Source organism: Kogia breviceps, chromosome 7 (assembly GCF_026419965.1).
Source record: "Kogia breviceps isolate mKogBre1 chromosome 7, mKogBre1 haplotype 1, whole genome shotgun sequence".
Taxonomy (NCBI): Eukaryota; Metazoa; Chordata; class Mammalia; order Artiodactyla; family Physeteridae; genus Kogia; species Kogia breviceps.
Window position 1 is genome coordinate 49,079,107 of NC_081316.1, and position 22,179 is coordinate 49,101,285.

General features: G+C 43.0%; 1 protein-coding gene across 2 annotated transcripts in view; it reads right to left on the reverse strand.

Annotated features, from left to right (window-relative positions):
• Positions 1 to 22,179, reverse strand: part of FAT3 (FAT atypical cadherin 3) — a 719,190-nt gene that overhangs the window by 57,265 nt on the left and 639,746 nt on the right. For both annotated transcript variants that reach the window (XM_067038291.1, XM_059068671.2), the window contains 2 exons: positions 2,854 to 3,243; positions 108 to 322 (listed from right to left, as the gene is read on the reverse strand). In XM_067038291.1, the coding sequence (XP_066894392.1) occupies positions 108 to 322; positions 2,854 to 3,243 (605 nt within the window). The remainder of the gene's footprint in view (positions 1 to 107; positions 323 to 2,853; positions 3,244 to 22,179) is intronic.

The following is a 22,179-nucleotide window of genomic DNA, read 5'->3' on the forward strand; positions in this document are numbered from 1 at the left end:
ACTGAAAAAAGAAAGTGTAAAGAGAATCCAAGAGACACTCTGCACACTTTTTCACTCTCTTGAGGATTATTAGTCCCAGATATCTGGACCACCCCCCTGGCACCTACCAAAATGACAGAGTCCCCGACCAAGGCGTCTTCACTTATGACAGCACTGTAGACATCTTGGCTGAACTCGGGAGGGTTGTCATTCACATCTGTGAGGTTGATGTTGACAGTGGCCATGGCACTGAGGGCGGGGGTGCCCCCGTCTTTCGCTTCCACCACCAGGTAAAACTTTCTGCATAATTCATAGTCCAGGACCTCAGACACAGAGATACTCCCTTTGAAGGAAAATGGGGAGCTTTAGATTTGATTAGGACAAACTCTGGTCAGCAGTCCCACAATCATGGTAATATTTGTAACATCATTTCCAGCCAAGAGTTTGAGATATTCAGGAATTTGTTTACTTAATGCCCAGGTGAAAGCAGCCCAGAGTCTGATTAATGTGGTCAATTAAAACATTGCTATCCATCAGACACAATGCTGAAGAAATCAGGTCTTTGCATGTTTCTGCAATAGCTTCTGAAATTCCCTCAAGCAGCCTGAAAAGCTCTGGCATTATTCACCCTCAGGCAATTTGGGAGGAGGGACAGGAGCAAGCATCCCCTATGAGCATCTCCCCAGGATTCCTCAAGTGGACCCAGGCAGACGGGGAATGAGCCAAGATGCGTGGCCGTGATTGTATGACCCCATCTCTCATCAGTAAGTATATACTTGCAGACTTAACCTAAGTCTTAAACTGAATTAACCACTAAGGTGCCTCCCCCACTTCTAAGGTGCTTTTCTAAAACTTTTATGGCACAAAGAGGACAAAGACCTCAGAAAGTTCAGGATATAGTGATGTGACGGAAAAGGAAACACCTGGGAATCCGTTGCCAAATAGCAAGTGTGAGTTTAGTGTCTACAACTACAGAGCAGAGCTAATACCCATGGCACAGAGTGACTTAAATTAAGCAAGTAGAACAGGTGAAAGCAGCTAGCTGGGGGCACCTCCACGAGGGGCTCCTTGAGTGCTCTTTCCCTCCCGTCCTAGGCCCTTCTGGTGGGCGACCCAGTCTTGCCTTCTGCACTTGGTAGCTGGTCATTGTACCGTCTGCAGAGCAGTTCTCAAGGGCATTTACCTCTCTCCCCCACCTGGAAAACAGTCACTAGGACCAAGGTGAGTACATCACATCTGTTCTCTTTCCAGACAGGCAGCTTCTCAGAGAGCTACGCCTGCCCTTCTACTTAAGGTGAGAAATAGAAGTCGTACCTAAAGCAAGAGCCTCTTTCTCTCCATAATTATGTTTTCTTAGCAATTACCACCCCTAGTGCTTTATTTTGCATCCCAGCCTCGTTATCCAGAGCCAGATTTAAACAGTACTCAACCATTTTCCCCATGGTATTCGTATACAATGGCCATAACTAGACATGCTAAGGCTAACACATATTTAAATGAGGAAAATCCCCATACATTTAAATTTGAAGTAATGCACTTAATAAACAGGGTTACTGGTGGGAGAAGCTGCTGCTGCAATCCCTCCATTAATGTTTCCACCCTCCTATACTAAGGCAGGGACTACATGTCCTTCAATTTTTACACCCCCATGACATAGCAGTGCTATTTAGAGGTTAGAGCATGTATTCCAGAGTCAGGGAGATCTGACTTCAAATCCTGGATCCCTGCACCACCCACAACTTACTCACATTGGAAAAATTAACCTCTCTGAAGGTGATTTTTTCATACAGAAAATGGGAGAAATAACTAATGACTTAATAGGAATCTGGTGTATCTGCCATGCTAAATGAACATTGCTAATTGCGATAGTTTCTTGCTCATATTTCTTGAATTATCCAACAGAAAACAGACCTCCTTTGCCCTCTTGCTCAACAAGTACATATTCCTTGAGTGATGACGGAATTATGTCCAGTGGCCAGAAGGTATGAGGGACTCACCTTTCTTATCTGTGAAATGGGGCTGCCTTGCTTATTCATAGGGGGATAGGTAAACAAATAAGAATATCCATAAAAGAGCTTTGAAAATATTAATATAAACACTCTTTGAAAACGCAAGGGTGAGTATGTTTACTTTTCAAAGAGTAGCCAAACTTTTTTCTGAATTATCCTCTTCATTTACTCAAAACAGCCCTAATAGTTATTAACTCCCTGAGGAAGAAAAAGCCCTAGGGTTCTATTTTTGTCCTCTTGGTTTCTTTCTAGACATCTCTTCCCCAGGAGATGCCACATCCTCTCCCAGAGTTTGAAAAGGGCGTGGTGAGAAGTGGCAGTGTTCTGACGAGGAGCAGGAATCAAATACAATGCCCATTCCAGCCGGCTGGGTGCTGGGTTTAGAAGGTCACCGTGTAGATCACTCATTAACGTCTGCCTTGGTAGGTGACCAGAGAGTGGCAGCCTGAGTGTGGACAGTGGCAACTGGAGGCTAATCCTCAGGAGCTGTTCCAACACAGAAATATAGGACCCAAGTAACAAAAACAAACAAACAGAAAAGAGAGAAACAAACAGACCCTTATGCTCCATCTGCAAATACTATCTCCCCATCTTGAACCCCATTACTGTTCCCGAGCTTGCCAATCTGAAAAATCCTGGAGCCAACCTAGGGGCCAAGTATTTGCCCAGTGAGCCCACAGCAAGGAGCTGAAACTTAGCAGGGGGCATCCTTGGAACAGAGTGTCAGAGGGCACTCTGGGGTCGGCATGCAGGTCCTGCTATGAGAAGACTTGTTTCCACCCAGAAGGGCGGTTGATTAGAGCGTTAGGAGGAGAACCAGGGTATAGTGAAGCCTTAGATTCTAAGTTGGTTGCTGTTTACCCACCTGTCTTTGGGTTGATCCTAAATTTCCCTTGCTCATTTCCAGACCGGATGAGGTATGTAATCTCGGCATTTGTGCCTATATCTTTGCTGGTGGCAAAAACAACAAGGACTTGGGTGCCAGGGGAGGTGTCCTCAGGCACCGTCACCAGGTAGTCCCTCCTCTCAAACACGGGGGGGTTGTCGTTAATGTCCAGGACGACGATGGTGACAGTGGCCAGAGAGGACAGGGCCTGGCCGGGGCTCTGGTCGGTGGCCTGCACGCTGATGCTGTAGGAGGACTGTTGTTCTCGGTCCAGCGGCTGCTCCAGGATGATGATGCCAGACGAGCTGTCGATGGAGAAGAACCCGTTGGCCGAGTCGGCCAGGGAGTACACGACCTTCCTGTTGGTGCCTGTGGGAGACGTGAGAGCGTGAGCGGAGAGGGACGCAGCCGGATGCTCTCTGCACTAGAAGACTGTGGCTTTGATGACTGTCTAAGGGCCACACAAAGAAAAACGGTAACTATGGAAACCAACGGCTTTGCTCCTACGACGACTTCAGTTTATAACAACTATACAACTGAACCAAATGGTAAGGAAACGGAAAATATTGGTAACAAATATCAGAAATAGTTGGATCTAAAGCAAAACGTTTTGCATGCATGTGTCACGTTGTTATGAGTCCTTACTTCAATGTTTTCAAATAACTGACCAACTGTCTTGATCATGTTAGAGAAACTGACTTCAATTCTTCTGGCTCATGTGGCTTGGACAAGTTACAGTCTTTCTTACCTGCCTAGGCCACCAGTAAGATGAAAAATGTTTTGAAAACAGTAAAGAACATATAACCTATTATTATTCAAGCCCTCAAGCAATTTCTTTATATCTTTATAACCTCCATCTGAAACTGTTACCCTGAGGATTACTATGCATCTCCTAATAAACAATCCAGCAACTTAATAAAAAAAGAAATAGTTGGATCTTCTTAATATATTAAAGGACCCCATGCATCCTTAAGAAAAACTCTAAGATGCCAGTAGGTATAAGGGTCAACATGTGCCACAGAAAGAGAAAGACAAATTAATTAATTAATTCGACAAATCGTTATCTAGAGGCTCTTGGGCACTATTCCAAAGGCTAGAGATTCTCATAATGGACAAGAGTCAAACATTTCCTGTGGGAAATTTTTACTTTCTGGTGAGAGTAAATAAGAAATGAACAAGAACAAAGAATCAGTAAAATACATGGTATGTTAGGGAGTTAAAAAGGGAGCAAAATGAAGCCATAATGGGGGGAAATTGTGAGTGCTGGGGGGAGAGGGAGCTTGGGAGCTGGGGGAAAGGGTGGTCCTTTTAATACAGGTGGTTGGAAGTTTGGCATTTGAGTGACGACCTGATGGAGGTGGGGGAGTGAGCTGTGCAGAAATCTGAGGAAGGACACTGCAGGTCGAGGGCCCCAGGCAAGCCTGGGGTGGGAGCCGAGCTTGCGTTTGAGGAGCATGGGGGAGAGGGCCAGTGTGAGCTGAGTGAAGAAGAGAGACGCAGGAGATGAGAGCAGGCCGGTGACGCATTGGGGAGCAGATCGCCCGGTGGGGTGGTGGCTGGTGGTAGCTGGGAAGTGCCGGAGGGCTCTGAGGAGGGGAGTCACACGATATGAATTAGATATTAACATGATCGCTCAGGCAGCTGGTTATGAACAGAACAGCAAGACAGGAAGCAGAGACCCACTGGCAGTCTCCTGCAGGAAGACAGGTGTGCAATAAGGGCAGCTGGAGTGGACGGTGGTGTTGGAAGGGGTGCGAGGTGGTCGGGCTCCAGATGTACTCTGAACACGTGGGTGTGAGAAGTGAGGCGCCCTAAATGTATTCTGAACTTGGAGGTGGTGAGAACAGATCGCTTTCTCACCATGGAGCCGGCAGGATGTGGGATGTGAACGAAAGAGAAGATCCCAGAATGACTCTGAGGTTTGGGCCCGAGCGACTGAAAAGAGGGAGTTATCATCAGCTGCCATGGAGAGGACTGACTGCAGGAAGACTAGGATCTGGATGAAGATCACGGGCCCTGTTTTGCATCGATTACGTGTGAGATGGACATTTTATATTTAAGTGGACATTCAAGTAGGAAGTTAGCAGAGGAGGCTGGAGATCGGAGGAGAGGTCCAAACTGGAGGTACACTTTTGAGGGTCTTCAGCATTCAGAGAGCCAGCAGAGCATAAGAATGGATGCGGTCATAAGGGAATATAAAGGGAAAAAAGAAATACAGTGGCCAGTAAGCCTAGAGCACCCCATTAAAGGAGGGAGAGGATCTAGTCAGAGGGTGGTCTCCAGTTCCATGACTTAAAGAAATGCACATAGTTATCAAAATACCATTTTAGCTTAATATATACTAAAGCTAAAACCTATCAACCAGGAAATGTTCATTAACAACCAACAAATCAGTGAATGATGATTGGACCAACTTCCGATTCTGAAGATTGATTTAACTGTTTTCATCCGAGGAGCTCAGCACTTCAAAATGGTTTATAAACCTCAAATTCACTAGGAGTTACAGTTTATAAGAAAGAAAACATAACAACTGCATAGGCTGAAAAAGCATCATGTTGATCCTAAACGCTCTTAATGAAGACAGTCATTAGTCATGACTTTAGCTATGACAACTACCTGAAAATGTCTTTTGCGAATCATGGACCCCTAGAACGTAAGCTCTTACAGGGAGGGCCTACGCACTGTTGTTTTCTACTATACCATCTCACCATGGGGACAGGCCTTTGGCAGTAATGAGTTAAACATTTTACTCCCTCAATGTACAGTTTCCCTGAAGCCAAAATTCCAAGAAAACCAATAAAATCATATATCTGGAGGGAATGACAGAAATTGCATTATGTGGCTTTAACCAGAAGATCAATACTGAGAGTTTGTTCATGGTTCCATTCCAGAGAGTCCATTTTTTCCAAAGTTTCATCATTTACTTCTATTTCTCTTTCAAAATAACCACCATGTGATTATATAAACATCAAACATCAACCTCTGATTTTATTGGTGCTGGGATGAAAAACAAGAAGTCTTTGCTCTTTCCTTGCTCCCCCTTGAAATAAGGCCCCAAAGCAGGTGTTTTAGCGATGCTTTCTGGCTACTTTTACAGGTGGCTGGGCTGCAAGATTAAACTTTTCAACATAAATTCCTGGGGTGTAAATACACAGAGGATCGCGGAGGTGATCAAGGTTGCACCTGAAAAACAATAACCCTGCCTGGGTGTCAGAGCTGACTGTGTGCCCTGGAAGCTGCCTTGACTGACTGGATAGTGTCAGGACACCTCTCAAAGGCACAAAAATGCATTTATGGAAACAGATCAGTGATTGACATAAATGCACCACATGGGTTTTCAAATCACACACATTCCCTGGGGATTTGACTCGCAGCCCCAGCATATGGAAGAGCACTCTTAGCAACAATAAGATGGGGCAGGAAGTTCATGCAGGATCTTTCATCTGAGCGTGTGCTGACAACACCCACTTCACTGATGCATAAACCAAGGGCTGCGGGATTTCCCTGGTGCCACTAGCATATGTAGGTAAGCAGGAGGGACAAAGTCCTATTTTCAGGAGATATGCTCCTGGCTAAGATTCCGCTTCAGGCTTGAAGATCATCTGACCCTGTTCTGAAAACCATAGTACTCCAACCCACTGAGTTAGCAGAGGTAGGGGCTGGGTTTGCACACTGCTGCTCTCTGGGGCAGCAAGGCCTGAAGGGAAGGTGCTTTTCATGACTGCCTGTGTTTCCTTCACTGGGACAGATAGCTGAAATCTAATCAAAAATATTGCCTGTGTTCCCAGTCTGCAGATTTCTCTCCCAGCCCTATTCAGAGGCCCTCGGCTCTGCTCAGACCCCCAGGCAGGAGAGGCTGTGTTTTTCAAGCTTCCAGCTCAAGCCCGCTAGCCCTGTTGTTGGAACCCTGCATTTACAAGGCTGACATTGATCAGCCACACAAAGACCGCGGCTCCCCTGTGGGTAGGTTCTGTTCCTTTAAAGCTTAGGGTCAGGGAGTTTCTGCTTTATCACTGCAGAAAACCATCCCCAACAAGTTGCTGACCCAAACTCCCCCCACTCCCCGTATATTTTACTTCTGACAGTATCTTGCACATTCACATCAGGAGGAACAGGGAGATTTACTGTTTACCTTTCCTTCCTGTTACCATTCAGACTTACATGAAAGTAAGACTAGAAAAGGTTGGGGCAGGGTGGGCACCCAAACCAACAAACCTGCTAAGTGTTATCACTTGTGATTTGGTAGTTCTGAAGAAAAGATCAGGATATATTTTTGGAATGTATCTAAACTCCAATTTAGACACAATTGCAACAGATTTCAGTGGTTTCTAGAAATCAAGTCAAATGCATAAATGCCAACGTGCAGGCAATACTTTTAGAGGAGCACTTGGGTCTTTTGCTGTATTACCCGGCAATGGGGGCTGTCTTTGTTAAATGAAGGCAGGTCCCGTCACTAAAGTGGAAACTTTCTATCCAAGCGCGTTTGATAAATGCCATCCTTCAGATCACCAGCTTTTCGCTACGTACCCAATAGAAAAGATGAACCCGAGCAGAAGACTTGCTTGCTAATTGGTCTAATGCTCTCACTGCATGTCACGACATGTTATATTAAGATATAGCATTAATCCATCATTTCGCGTCTGTGTTTTAAAGTACGTAATTCTCTTCTCCAATTTGCGCTTAATTTAATGAGGACGGAGCTACTTAGCTTCTTCAGATGCTGAAATGCCAGACTACCAAGAGAAGTATGATTTTCATTGCATGTGAAGTTTCTGCGCATTAACTGTGGCACATGGAGCAGGCAGGCCTTCAGAGGATTAAAGTCAAGTAAACGGAGAATGCTTAAAATCCCGATTTGCTCAAAGGAAGTAACAGGTAGTGGCATTTTGTGGAGTGGGGTGAGAGGAAAGAAATAGCATGTACAAATTCCCAGAGAGAAGGCTATGAAACCCTGGGGCGGGTGGGTTGCCAGGGGCATCTATATTCCCTCCCTTGGAAGATTTCTAAATGGAGGCTAGGTTCCTCTCAACAGGGCCAAATGAAAAGAAGGAAGAGAGACTATTTGGGGAGCATGGACTGTACAGAAAAGTCAAAGTTTTAAATGCTTGGCAATGAAGGCAATGTGGTGCAGTCTTGGAAGACAGGAGATCTTGCTTTTAGCCCATGGGTTTCCCAAGTGTACTCATGTAGCTTAACCTCGTTGGGTCTCAGGTGTCTTCATTTTTAATATGATAGAACCTAGTCCATTGAAGTGTAAGATGATCTTCCAGCATTGTGATTCATTTGCAAGTTAGTTAATGGAGTTGGTTTCATTTTTATTTTCAAAGGGCTGACCCTCTCCTCCAACTGGCCATTAAGTTGCTAGACCTGGGCATAAATGTGCTGAGTCACCAAAGGAAAAGTCCACGTTAAACCCAGTGATGATGAGCTCTTGGACTCTTCTGGATGGGATGAAAACTTAACACAGTAGTTTCATACCATTCAGTTACATGTTGAGCGTTCACACATACAGTTTACTGCAAGGCTTTTATACCTCAGTGAGAAATAACGCCCACTGCTAGGATCATTCCCAAGGATCTCACCTAGTGTTAGGAGAACTCAGCTTGATACTTGAGATTGTTAGAGGTGTTAGAATCAGCACCCAAACCAAATGGCCAGAGCAGCCAACACAGCAAGTTACACTGAGACTTTTTTTTACCTGGTCTTTAAAAATGTTTTCTCCCCTCCTTCTGAGATCAAGCTCCCTGGGCCTAAGGAACCTACAAGAGCTCTGTTCTTACTCAGGGGGCCTCATGCTGGCAGCTGCTTTGACTCTGTCAGGGCAGGGCCGTGTCTGTGACCTTCACACTATCCTCCAGTGCCTGCACAGGATCTGGCCTGTAGGCAGCACACAGAAAATGGGGGTTGTACTAAATTGCTGTAAACTGGCTTTTCTAAAGGGACTTGAACTTATACAGAATAGATATCTAGGAAAAAAGTAATTTGAAACAGTCTCAACAATCATACTCTAGAAATACTTTTAATTTCGGTTTAATCATTTGCTTTCATATCAGCTTGATTGATATACTGAGGTGTCATAATTTATGTACAATAACCTGAACACATTTTAAGTGTCTAGCTCATAAATTCTGAGAAGTGTACATCTCCATGGAACCACTATCTGCATTAAGATACAGAGCATTGAAATTGCCCCTTACAGTTCCTTCATGTCCCGTGGCTGTCAGTCCCTCAATCCCATGATCTAGGCAGTCTAATAACTTGTTTTGAACCAACACTTTCTCCTGCCTTCATGAATGTCTATTTATCAGTGCTTGAAATCCCACAAGTACATTTAGATTTCAGTCTTTAGGACCCAGGCGTGGTGATTAAGGCACATTCTTATTTAAGCTATAAGGATTACCTTTTGAAGGAAAATGCTAAACAAAGCTTTGGTTCTTGAATATGTCATTGCATTCCTTTGTAATAGCCTTATCCTTAAAATATAGTACTTTTGAGAAGCACAAGGGTTCTGTCTTTCTCACCAGAGACCCTGGCTATTACCCTCCCATTTAATAAGGATTTGTCAAATGCCACTTGTTGGACTATTCCAGGCACCATGCTGAGGTGAAGTGGAGCCCAAAAGATGCTTCCCTAATTCTAGGAGCTTAGCAACTTGACAAGGAATTATGTAAACTATTAACTATGTGTTAAACTAATATCTTAGCTATCAGATAGTTCAGGGTTTCCTGCATGTCTTCCAATCCTACCTGAACTGGAATGTTGAGTTCTTTTGATTCTACCTCTGAGAGACCTCTTGAATGTCTGTGGCCTGGACTCACAGTCAGGCAAGGCTCCACCCTCTCTCACCTACACTGTTGCAAGAGACCCCTAATGGCAAACTCGGACTCCATCCCTTCCTGGCTAAATTTAACCAGAGTTAAGTTCCTAAAACGCTGGGTCCAGTCCTGCCCCACCTGCTCAAGATAGTTACCGACTTCTCACTTCTTACAGCAAGAAGTAAAAACGATTGAGAATGGCTTTCCAGTCCTTTCCAGTCTGGTCCCAACTCACACTCTCCAGGTCATTTCCTGCTCCACTTCCCTGTTGGATGGTCTACTCCAGTCACTCCTGAAGACACACTCACATTTACTCTTGCAGGTCTCTGCTCGTGCTTTCCCTTCTACTCAAACACCCTCGTCCCCGCCTTCGCTTGTCAAAATCCTACATATTCTTTGCAGGGTCTCCTCTGGGACAGCTTCCTTAACTTCCCCAGTTGCTCCCTTCCCTTTGCTTCCTTCACATCATTATTGCATTCTCATGAGTTATATTTATATCCTTTCTCCCACTAGATTAATGTATCATTTAGGCAGAAGGGCGTCTTTTTTCTTCCTTTCCACTTTACTTTTCCCCCCAGTTTTATTGAGATATAATTAACATATAGCCCTGTATAAGTTTAAGGTGTACATAATGATGTGACTTACATATAGATATGAAATTTTTTAAAAAAGAAAAAAAATCTTTTCTTCGTGATGAGAACTCACATAGGATTTGCTCTCTTAACAACTTTCATATATCACATACAGCAGTGTTCATTATACTTATCATGTTGTACCTTACATCCCTAGTACTTATTTATCTCATAATGGGAAGTTTGTACCTTTTGACTGCCTTCATCTGATACTCCCCACTCCCTGACCCTGCTAAGGGACTGTGTATTATTATCTTTGTATCCTGGTTCTGAGTCCAGGGCATAGCACACAACAGGAGAGAATGAATGTTCAACAGCCAGGGGGCCACAGCAAGCATATGATGAGGCAGCTAACACGATGAAGGTAGGGGTGGTGTGCACACTGCCTTTACATGCCCACCGCAAATGCACGGGCCAAAGAACTGAAGAGCCTCCCAACAGTGCAAAGTCGAGAAGTCAGAAATATTTAATACTAAAAATGTACATAAAACATTCATAGATTATATACAAAGCTATTGCTAAATAGATGTTCTCATTTGTGAAATAAACTAGTAACTACACAACTTTCCAAGAATAAGGACTGGCTGAATAAAGCACAGTACACTCATATCACAGAATACTATATATATTAGTATGTAAAAGTATAAAAGAGTATATAGTGACTCAGAAATACGTTTGCAAGCCAGTGAAAAAAGCAGGTTACAAAACAGTATCTAGTTTAGAAACCCATTTTTGTAAAGAATAAGGTGGAAGGGACTTCTATCCAAATGGTAACATTGGTTAGAATTGACTGTTTTTTTCTTTTTGTCTGTCCTTCCAGATTTTACACAGTGGACACAGATCATGTTTGTAATAAGTAATAGAACTATTATAAAACTCATGTACATAGAAAATAATTCTTTAGTATCAATCTTAGAGAGTAGTCAAGTTTTCAGGTTATTTTCCAGGCCAGTTTATTTCTCAACATACATACTACTTGAAATAATTGTAGAAAAAGGTATTTTTATAAGATTATTTTTCTGGATCTTTGCATTCCTCATTTTAGTATTTGCTCAGAAAGGCACTGACTTTACTTAGAAAATCACTTTTTTGGGGGTCAAAGTTCTTATTATAAAGTTATTTCAAGGGATACATTCTTAAAACTATTTAATTAAGCAGTAGAAGAAAGTTGCTAGCCTCAAATTCTTCTCTCATTGTCTGTGGGAGGCAAATAAAATTCTATCACAGTGAAAGAGCTCAAACTGAACGTTCTTTTCCGTCTTTAAAATATGCCTTCAGGTGATAGGAAATAAAGCAGAAAGTTGCCCTGAGGAGGTCCATGGAATTGCAATTACTTCTGAAGTCAGAAATGACTTTTAAATAGACTCTCTAATTATGTCTGCTTTAAGTGCCTTCTAAAAGTTTTTCATTGGGTGATAACTAATCCTGGCACATTCCCACATGCAAAATACCAACTCTGGGGGTCAGTAGTCTCTTTTGACTCTTTTTGAATAGTCAAAAAAAAAAAAAAAAAGACAGAAGGCAGCACCAGCCACAGAGAGAGATCCTGACTGTATCATAAACTTCTTGGGGACTTGTCAGTTGGGCTGGCACCGGCTCTGCAGGGTAAGACTGGCCACAAGTTGTGAGTTCTCACAGAACATAAAAATGCAGGGGTCCTTGTGTGTGTGGGTGTGTGTGTTTCTGTTTATCCTTCATAAATTCATTTATTTATTTATTTTATTAGGGTATAGTTGATTTACAATGTTGTGTTAGTTTCTGCTGTACAGTGAAGTGAATCAGCTATATGTATACATACATTCCCTCATTTTTGGATTACTCATCCATTAAAAGGAACGAAATTGGGTCATCTGTAGAGACGTGGATGGACCTACTAGAGTCTGTCATATGGAGTGAAGTAAGTCAGAAAGAGAAAAACAAATATCATATATTAACGCATATATATGGAGTCTAGGGACACTTGTTTGAAAAATGTTAACAAATGACTTACTTACAAAACAGAAACAAACTCACAGAGGAAACAAACTTATGGTTACCAAAGGGGGAGGCATTAACAGATACACACTACTGTATATAAAATAAACAACAAGGACCTACTGTATAGTGCAGGGAACTATATTCAATATTTTGTAATAACCTGTAATGGAAAAGAATATATATATGTATATACATATACATATATATGTATATATCTGAGTCACTTTGCTGTACACACCTGAAACTAACATAATATTGTAAATCAGCTATACTTCAATTGCAAAAAAGGGTGAAGAAGTTCAATGCAGCCACAGCAGAACATTAAACCAACACGGGGCCTTTCTAAACACGGGGCCCTGTACAGTTGCAAAGGCTGCACACCGATAAAGCTGGCCCCATTGCTGAGACTGCCTTCTGTGATCCCTCAAAAGTTGCAGCTCATCAGGGTATAACTCTTTCAAGCATCTATGGCTTGGCACTTTGCTAACTGGGATAGTCAATAAATAAATAAATAAATTTATTTATTTATTAATAAATTTATTAATCTATTTTATAAATAAATTAATCCATCAACCATGTACTCAAAACTCCATCTCTATTGGGGCACAGAACTTCTATGCTGAACTGCTACTCAGCAGTAACACTAAAAATGTTTCCTGGGTAGGTTGTTGACTCTGACCATTGGATCAATTCATTCATCCATCCAATAAATATTCACAGGACTTCTGCCATATGGTAGGTACTGGGGATACAAAGAAGAGGGTCACAGCATCTCTACCCTCAAATGTCTCCTATTTCTCAGGAGACAATCATGTATATAGCTGATTGTTGGAGAGAGGTGGCCAGAGGAAGTTTCCCAGAAACGGAAACAACTGAATTGAACCATGAAGGAAAGACAGGAGTTGTCAGGAGTACCAAAGTGGGAAAGTGACAAGAAGAAAGGGCATTTCAGGTGATGTGAACATATGTGAAGTTAAGAAAGATGAAATTGCAAGGGGGCACTCAGAGAAGGGTTAAGGGATCTGTATTGCAAAATTACACATTTAGAAAGGCAGGTGCTGAAGCTGTCTGTTTTCGGAGCTGCTAGCAAATTACCAGAGCTGTTATAAGCAATTACAGCTTTAGGAAATGAAAAACTGGGCAGAAGTTAATGGATAAGTTAGCAGAGAGAGAAGAAGGAAGATTGGAAGGGGTGAGATGGAGAGGATGTGTGGGTGGGAAGTGTTATGTAATATGGGAGAAGTTATTCCAAGAGCTCCCCACTGATGATGGACAACATAATTGCCCCCATCAAGGAGGCTTCACAAGGTGAAATGATAGCATGTATTCTGCAGCAAAGCTGATAAGCACACTCCACTGACCCTCAATATACCCTGCAGAGGCACCAAGCCAAAGCTGGGGTCCTTGGATTCTGCACAAAATGCTCAGGGGTGATTGGAAATTCCTCCAGACATCTAGCACTCCCTTAAACCCATCCTGTGTTCTGCTGCGTGTTGAATCAGGATTGATCCAAAGGAGCAGCTCAGAAGGCTGTTACCAACCTGTGGCATCTATGGATGAGACAGCATGTGAACGTGTGAATTCACGGGAATGAGTCACGGAGATCAACTCTTAGAAATCAGAATTCCCTGCCTGTAGGTGGTCGCTGAAACAGTTCACTAAGATACTCCTTTCTGAAAGGAATGTGCTGTTTTATTCGATAACTATTGTTTTGACCTCTCCCTGCTTGGAAGATTTTAAAAAGAGTAATAATAATAACTTATATGTGTCCAATGCAAAGACTCCTAAACCAGGCAAGACATCACAGTCAACTACAGAAAAAAATGTTACGTCCAGACCCATCTCAGACTTCCTGAATCAGATTTTGGAGATGGAGCCTTGGCCTGTATGTTTATTTGTAAAAACTCCCAAGGGGATTCTGGTGTATAGCCAGGGTTGACAACCAGTTTGTCTGATTTTTTTGTGTTATTTTATCTCTGCTGCTGGATTCTGCATTTGGGAGTGGGTAGTTCCTAGGGCCCTAATCAACTGAAGGAATCCTATTTTCTTGGGCATAGGGGAGGTCAGTCCATTCCCAAATTAAGCCCCGTGTGACAGAAATATTATCTCCAATGACTGGAGAGGGGAATTTCCAGCCTCTGAGATTTCTACACAAGGGAGCCCAGGCTCTGCATGTAAAAACACCTGAGAAAGGAATCCACATATGTTCTAGACATGACGTTAGGGAATTTAGGTGGAATGTCTACTTAGTTCTCCCAACAACTTGGCAGTTCAGCAGACATGTATCGAGCATGTACTGGGTGGCTGGTGCCTTGCCTGCACTGGTGACTGGACTGGTATGCTAGCCCTCCAGGAGCTCACGGTCTGGAGAGAAAACAAGGAATTAATATCTAATTTTTCCAGAGAGGAAGAGGAGGTCAGAGGGGTTGGGGAACTTATTTAAGGCCAGACAGTTAGTAAGGGTTGGAACTGGGATATTTAATCTGGTCTCATCGCAAAGCCCCTTTGTGATTCCCAAAGTGACAGGACAATGTGACCCAGAGGTGATGGGGTGTCACAGTCTGCCATGTAGCTGCATGTATTGCAGCAGATGTCCTGATGCTGGTGGAAGGTAAAGAATTCAGGGAGGATTTTATGGCACCCTGGAGCTCTTTACTCAGGACTACTACCCATTTTATAGATGCCTTGGGAGGGGGCACCAAGCCTTTTTGAACTTCAGTTTCTCCATCTGTCAGTGGGAGTATCAAGGTTTGTCCTAGCCATAGCAAGATTACATGTGTAAGAGTTTGGGGCTCTTTGGAGAAAGGCTTCAAGCAGGAGATTATCTTTTTTGATATCTACAATAGACAAAGGGCTTTGGCTACAATGTGCTCCAGAGAACGGCTCATGTCTCTGTCTTTAGGGGGATTATTTAGTTTTTACAAACATTTTAACAGTTTCTCAGCTGCTTCAAAGATTTAGTACTTCAGAAAATAGCAGGGCTTGAAAGTTAAGAGAATAAATCATAAGAGTTCTTAAAAAAAAAGAAAATAGCAGGGCTTTGGGGAAGGAAAAAAAACATATTAAATCGCTGATTTATGCAGCTTAGAGGTAATAATTTCTAAAGCGTTAAGGAAAGACATAGAATACATGATACTTAAGAGCACACAGGCTGACATCAGAATTGAATCCTTCTCAAAACATCTTCTTAAATATACATATTTATATAGGTATAACTGAACCACTTTGCTGTACACCTGAAACTAACATAACATTGTAAATCAACTATATTTCAATAAAATTGTTTTTTAATTTTAAAAATAAAATAAAATTTTCATCTCTGTCAGAAGAATTGATGAAGCTATTAAAAGCTATTAAAATATATATTTTTAAAAACCCCACAACATCTTCTGGTAGAAATGACTAGAGAATAGAAAAGAGCATTGCACTGAGGTGTCAGGGTACACTCCTTTTAGATCCAGCTCTTCCACTAATGAAGTCATCTTGGGTAAGTCTCTTTATCTCTGAGCCCCAGTTCCCTCCTCAGAAAAAGAAGGGTTTCGACTGGATTTAGTCTCAGGTGCTTCCCAGCATAACACCCCAAGATCTATAAGGACTATGATTCACAGAAGGAGTAGGCCTATTGCCCCCAGGGAGAATCCATGAATCCAGGAGAACAGCAGCAAAGAGCAGCCAACAGCTGTTACGTCATCACTCACCCTGCCCACGTCATGGCAGCCGTGTTCTCAGCTTGGCTGAGCCGCTTCTCTCGGAGGGAAGGCCCTGTTTTGATTGCCCCTGACCCACTTGAGCCCTTCTTCCCTCTGGGTAAAGCCTGTGAAAGGATAATGGCTATGGTGGGGAATTCTTAAGGATTCGTGGGTAGAATTCAGGAGGTCCATGAACTTGCACTAGTGTATTAGTTCTCTATTGCTCCATGCCAAATTACCCCAGAACTTAGCATTATGAAACAACAAATATTTAGTACCTCATCATTTCTGTGGGGCAGGAATGGCTTAGCTGTCTGTCTGTGGCTCATGGTTTCCCATGAGGCTTCAGTCAAGCCATTGGGCAGGGCTGCAGTTTCATCTGAAGGTACCAGTGGAGGCAGGCGTGGGGTCCACTTTCAAGCTCACTCATGCAATCGTTGGTGGTCCCCAGTACCTTGTCATGTGGGCCCCTCACAGGGCTGCCTCACCATATCCTAGCTCTCTTCCTCAGAGTGAGCAATGCAAGAAAGAGTCAGAGGGAATGCTTTGCCCAGAATTGTGTCCCCCACCAAATCCAAATGTTGAAGAGCTAACCCTTAATGCGACTGTATTTAGAGATAGGGCTTTTAGGAGATATTAAGGTTCAAGAGGTCATAAGGGTGGGGTCCTAACCCAACACGATTGGTGGCCTATAAGAAGAGGAAGGCAGAGAGAGCTCTTTCCCTCTCTGCACACACCAAGGAAAGGTCACTTGAGCACCAAGTGAGAAGGCAGCCACCTGTGAGCCAGGAACTGACCATGCTGGCACCCTGAGCTGACATCCAGCCTCCAGAACTGAGAACATTAGTTTCTGCTGTTTAAGCCCCTCAGTCTATGGTATTTTGTTATGGCAGCCCAAGCAGACTAATACAGAGAGCATGCCCAAGAGGGAAGTCATAGTCTTTCTGTAAGCTAATCTCAGAAGTGATCTCAGCCATCACTTCTACCATATTCTATTCATTAGAAGTGAGTCAGGAGTCAGTACGTCCAGCGGACTCTCAAGGAGAGACATGGGAAGACCAAGAAGTGGGGGGGTGGTCGTTGGGGGTCATCTTAGAAGCTGCCTACCACCAAGGGAAAAATTTACATCTTTATTTTCATTAACCTCTAACTGGATGTAGCACAACATTCAATGGTAAATGTTGGCAACCGATCACTGTAATATGAGCAGCAGCTGTGCTTTTGTAACCAACAGAAATCACAGCTATTTTCATAATTTATAGTTGTGGCACATACCCCCCTGCTTACCACTACTCCAAAATATAAAAGTTATGAGATCTACTGTGCTAGATCTTATTTAATGAATTAAGGCAGAAATTCATATTACTATATAACAAGTTTAAAAAATATTTGGACCCCATTTCTTCTGTAACATTTTGTATTTTATTTTATGAATTGTAAAACATTATCCTAAGACACAATCTGTAGGTGTCACCAAACTGTCAAAGTACTGGTGGCACAAAAAGTTTAGGAATTCCTAAGCAAGTGGCTCTCCAAGTGCGGTCCTGGGACAGCAGCATTAATATCCCCTGGGAACTAGTCCTATTTCCAGCAAGCTCTCAGGTGATACTCTTGGTCTAGGGACCACTTTTTGAGAACCATTGCCCTTGACTACAATATAACTATTGATATCTGTTAACCAAGCCTCCTTTGATGCCACTAACTAGTTTTTCTTTCAGGGCAAGTTAACCCTTCAGAGTTTATTCATATGTTAAATAAAACAATAACAAAAATATCTGCCAACCTGCAGAAGTTGTTGTGAGAAGAGGAAATAATATATCTGCAGTACTTGGAACGGTGCCTGGTATGTAGTAGAAGTTCACAAAGTAAATGTTATTAGTCGTATTATGATTATTGTCATTTAAAATTCTTACCAAGTCCCAGTCTTGCCTCGGGGCTTAAGAGTAGGAGAGAAGAGATATGCAAGCAGTTCCATGTAAGGAAAATCTTGAGATGCTGCTGGAGTTTAGAGCAGGAGGATATCCAGCTGCAAAGAGGGCAGATGTGGCTCAATGCAGTTCCCTCCTTTCTAGTCACTCTTGGGTGAGCCTCTCACTCACCCTTCAAGGCTGGCAAAGCAAGAACTACTCCTGTCCTTCTAACATTATACTGATAGAAGAGGAAACAGTCTGAGGGAGACCAGTCACTGGCCAAAGGTCATGAAGCTTGCACACAGCACAAGGCACTAATCATCCAGGGCTTTCCTCACGCCCACGTGGCCTCTTGATCTCTGGTTACTAGGAGATGTGTCCCTTAAGGACATTTAGGGATTAACCCCATGATATGCAGGGTCCAGAGGAGGCCAGGGGTGCTGGCCCAGCTGAGGTATGAGGCTGCCAAGAAGCTATCTACTTGGGAAGTCCTAAAAGAGAATAATGGCAGGCCACCTGCATGCCTCCATCGTGGGATACATGGGTACCTCCAACTTCCTTCACAGACTCCACAGACTGACACTTCTCTCTGCCCCACACAGCCGGGTGCCAAAGGCTATGGAAAAGGAATGCTTCAGAATTTACCTCTTTTGTCAGGTGTGACATTTTTCTTTTGCTTTTGGGGCCCAGTGTAAAGGTAACATATTCAGCTAAGTCCTTCCAAGGGTACATGCTGAATGGATATTTGTTTTCCTCCATGAGAGGAAAGATTTAAAATCAAACTCCATTACAGGAACCTCCATGAGACCAGAAGGGTGATGAGGGAATATTTAAAATCTAACACCATCCCAGGTGTTGAAGCTTTGGCCATGATATCTGAAGGGAAGGGAGATCTCCAGTAGACAAATGTTTCTGACTCTGACAGACTGGTCTGAATGACCTTCCCTCAGACTTCATCCCAGGACGATGCAGAAAACAGCCAGCCCAGAGAGCTGGACCCACATGCTTTTCTGTCATCCTTCCAGCACTTTATGGCGCACTTAACACATCTCTTAGCTGTTCTTCCTGAGTCTTTTTTCACGGTTCAACAAGTGGCAGCCACACAAGGCTAGGATGTGTCAGAAGAGGCAAGAAACAACTGGAGAGATTCATTTAAAGTGGTTTGGTCAGAAAGATCTCTACTTAATAACCCTCAGTGGTTATTTTTGTGAACATTCCTCTCAGATAAATAATTTCCTGCTCCTTCATGAGGAGCTACCTGCTCAGAGCAAATGATGCTCTGAGATACTGGGCCAGCCCTTCATTCTGACAAGATCCATTCTCTGGAAAACCAAGTTCATTCCAGCCTCTGCCCCATGAGACCATGCTGGGAGTCATGATGCCATCTATCTCCCTCATGAAATATGCAGAAAATGAATCCCCAACATGGACTGCAAGCTTACATTACTACAGTGAATAACAGTGCAAAATTAAGGATGCTGAGGGCTGCTGGAAAACAAACACTTGGGTAAAAATGGAAAAGTTCTGGGAATTCCCTGGCGGTCCAGAGGTTGGGACTCTGCACTTCCTAGTCGGGGAGCTACGATCCCACAGGCTACGCAATGCAGTCAGGAAAAAAAATGGAAAAGTTCTGTCAAGAGATAAGTGTTCTCTGTTTCTTTCCTGTTCTCCGTTAATATGAGGACCTAACTATTAACTTTAGCGGGAAAAGCATCATTCTGGAAGACTCTGAGAGAGAACTTATCTTTTCTATTTATGTAATTCACTCTACTGGTTGGGTCCTTTCATTTCTATAACCCAGCACCTACAGAGCACTCAGTGGGTGAGGAATTTCTCTTCCCCACTTTTTGGTGACTCCCTCTCATGTTGCCTTTAGCCCCTAAAACTAGCTCCCTTCCCTCACCTCAGAGCGCCCGGCCCAGATGCTGCCATGTTAGTCTCCTCTTACCACATGGAGATGTCTGAGGGTGGATGTGTGCCTCCTAACTGGGTTATCCTCAGCATCTCCCTCTTAGTTTCTTCCTTTGAGTGTCAGTTTTTTTAAATTGTCGTTGTTGTTGTTTTCTTTTTGCCCCTCTCCTTCCTTTGATTTCTAAGGTCAAGTGGTCTCTCCAAATTGCTGAGGCTCACCCTCCCTACTCATATGAGTAATGCTACCCTCTCCAGTCTCTTTGGGACCTGCTGGGGCAATTTCCCTTTCCTGCTTTCATCATTGTGGCAGAGACAACGAGTGCTCACCAAATACCCCATGGCCTCTCCTACATTCCCCAGCCTCTTCTGACAATTTCTGGGCAAGGGAAAGTGACAGAGTGATGTGGGTCTCTCCCAGGCTAAGTTAGCTAAAAGCTTGTGTGCCTCCTTCATCCCTCTCCTCTCCTGCTGCAGTGACCTTGGGCACCAAAGGTCAAGAAGATGCTATTGACACGATGGAGGGACCAGATCTCCACGTCACTGAATGGACTCATGCTAACCTGCACTTCACAGGGGCAAGAATTAAACTTTTGCTGGACTAAGCCACTAAGATTTTAAAAAAGTTACTTCAGTCTCATCAAGCCTATCTTGGCTAATAGAATCCTCATCTCTTTCTTTCTCTTTTGCTACTGGATCGTTCCCCTCTTCTTGCCCCAAGTTCAAGTCTCCTTCCCCTCTTTTTTTAAACATCTTTATTGGAGGATAATTGCTTTACAATGGTCTGTTAGTTTCTGCTATATAACAAAGTGAATCATTTATACATATGCATATATCCCCATATCTTCTGCCTCTTGCATCTCCCTCCCACTCTCCCTATCCCTCTAGGTGGTCACAAAGCACCGAGCTGATCTCCCTGTGCTATGCGGCTGCTTCCCACTAGCTATCTCTTTTACATTTGGTAGTGTATATATGTTCATGCCACTCTCTAACTTCGTCCTAGCTTACCCTTCCCCCTCATCATGTCCTCAAGTCCATTCTCTACGTCTGTGCCTTTATTCCTGTCCTGCTCCTAGCTTCTGCATAACTATTTTTTTTAGACTCCATATATATATGTTAGCATATGGTATTTGTTTTTTTCTTTCTGACTTACTTCACTCTGTATGACAGACTCTAGGTCCATCCACCTCACTACAAATAACTCAATTTCATTTTTTATGGCTGAGTAATATTCCATTGTATATATGTGCCATATCTTCTTTATCCATTCATCTGTTGATGGACACTTAGGTTGCTTCTATGTCCTGGCTATTGTAAATAGAGGTGCAATGAACATTGTGGTACATGTCTCTCTCTCTCTCTTTTTTTAACATCTTTATTGGAGTATAATTCCTTTACAATGGTGTGTAAGTTTCTGCTTTATAACAAAGTGAATCAGTTATACATATACATATGTCCCTATATCTCTTCCCTCTTGCATCTCCCACCCTCTCACCCTCCCTATCCCACCCCTCTGGGTGGTCACAAAGCACCGAGCTGATCTCCCTGTGCTATGTGGCTGCTTCCCACTACTTATCTATTTTATGTTTGGTAGTGTATATATGTCCATGCCACTGTCTCATTTTGTCCCAGCTTACCCTTCACCCTCCCCATATCCTCAAGTCCATTCTCTAGTAGGTCTGCATCTTTGTTCCCATCTTGCCCCTAGGTTCTTCTGACCATTTACTTTTTTTTTAGATTCCATATATATGTGTTAGCATATGGTATTTGTTTTTCTCTTTCTGACTTACTTCACGCTGTATGATAGTCTCTAGGTCCATCCACCTCACTACAAATAACTCAGTTTCGTTCCTTTTTATGGCTGAGTAATATTCCATTGTATATATGTGCCACATCTTCTTTATCCATTCATCTATTGATGGACACTTCAGTTGCTTCCATGTCCTGGATATTGTAAATAGAGCTGCAATGAACATTTTGGTACATGACTCTTTTTAAATTGTGGTTTTCTCAGGGTATATGTCCAGTAGTGGGATTGTTGGGTCATATGGTAGTTCTATTTTTAGTTTATTAAGGAACCTCCATACTGTTCTCCATAGTGGCTGTATCAATTGACATTCCCACCAACAGTGCAAGAGTGTTCCCTTTTCTCCACACCCTCTCCAGCATTGTTTGTAGATTTTTTGATGATGGCCATTCTGACCAGTGTGAGGTGATACTTCTTTGTAGTTTTGATTTGCATTTTTCTGATGATTAGTGATGTTGAGCATCCTTTCATGTGTTTGTTGGCAATCTGTATATCTTCTTTGGAGAAATGTCTATTTAGGTCTCCTGCCCATTTTTGTATTGGGCTGCTTTTTTGATATTGAGCTGC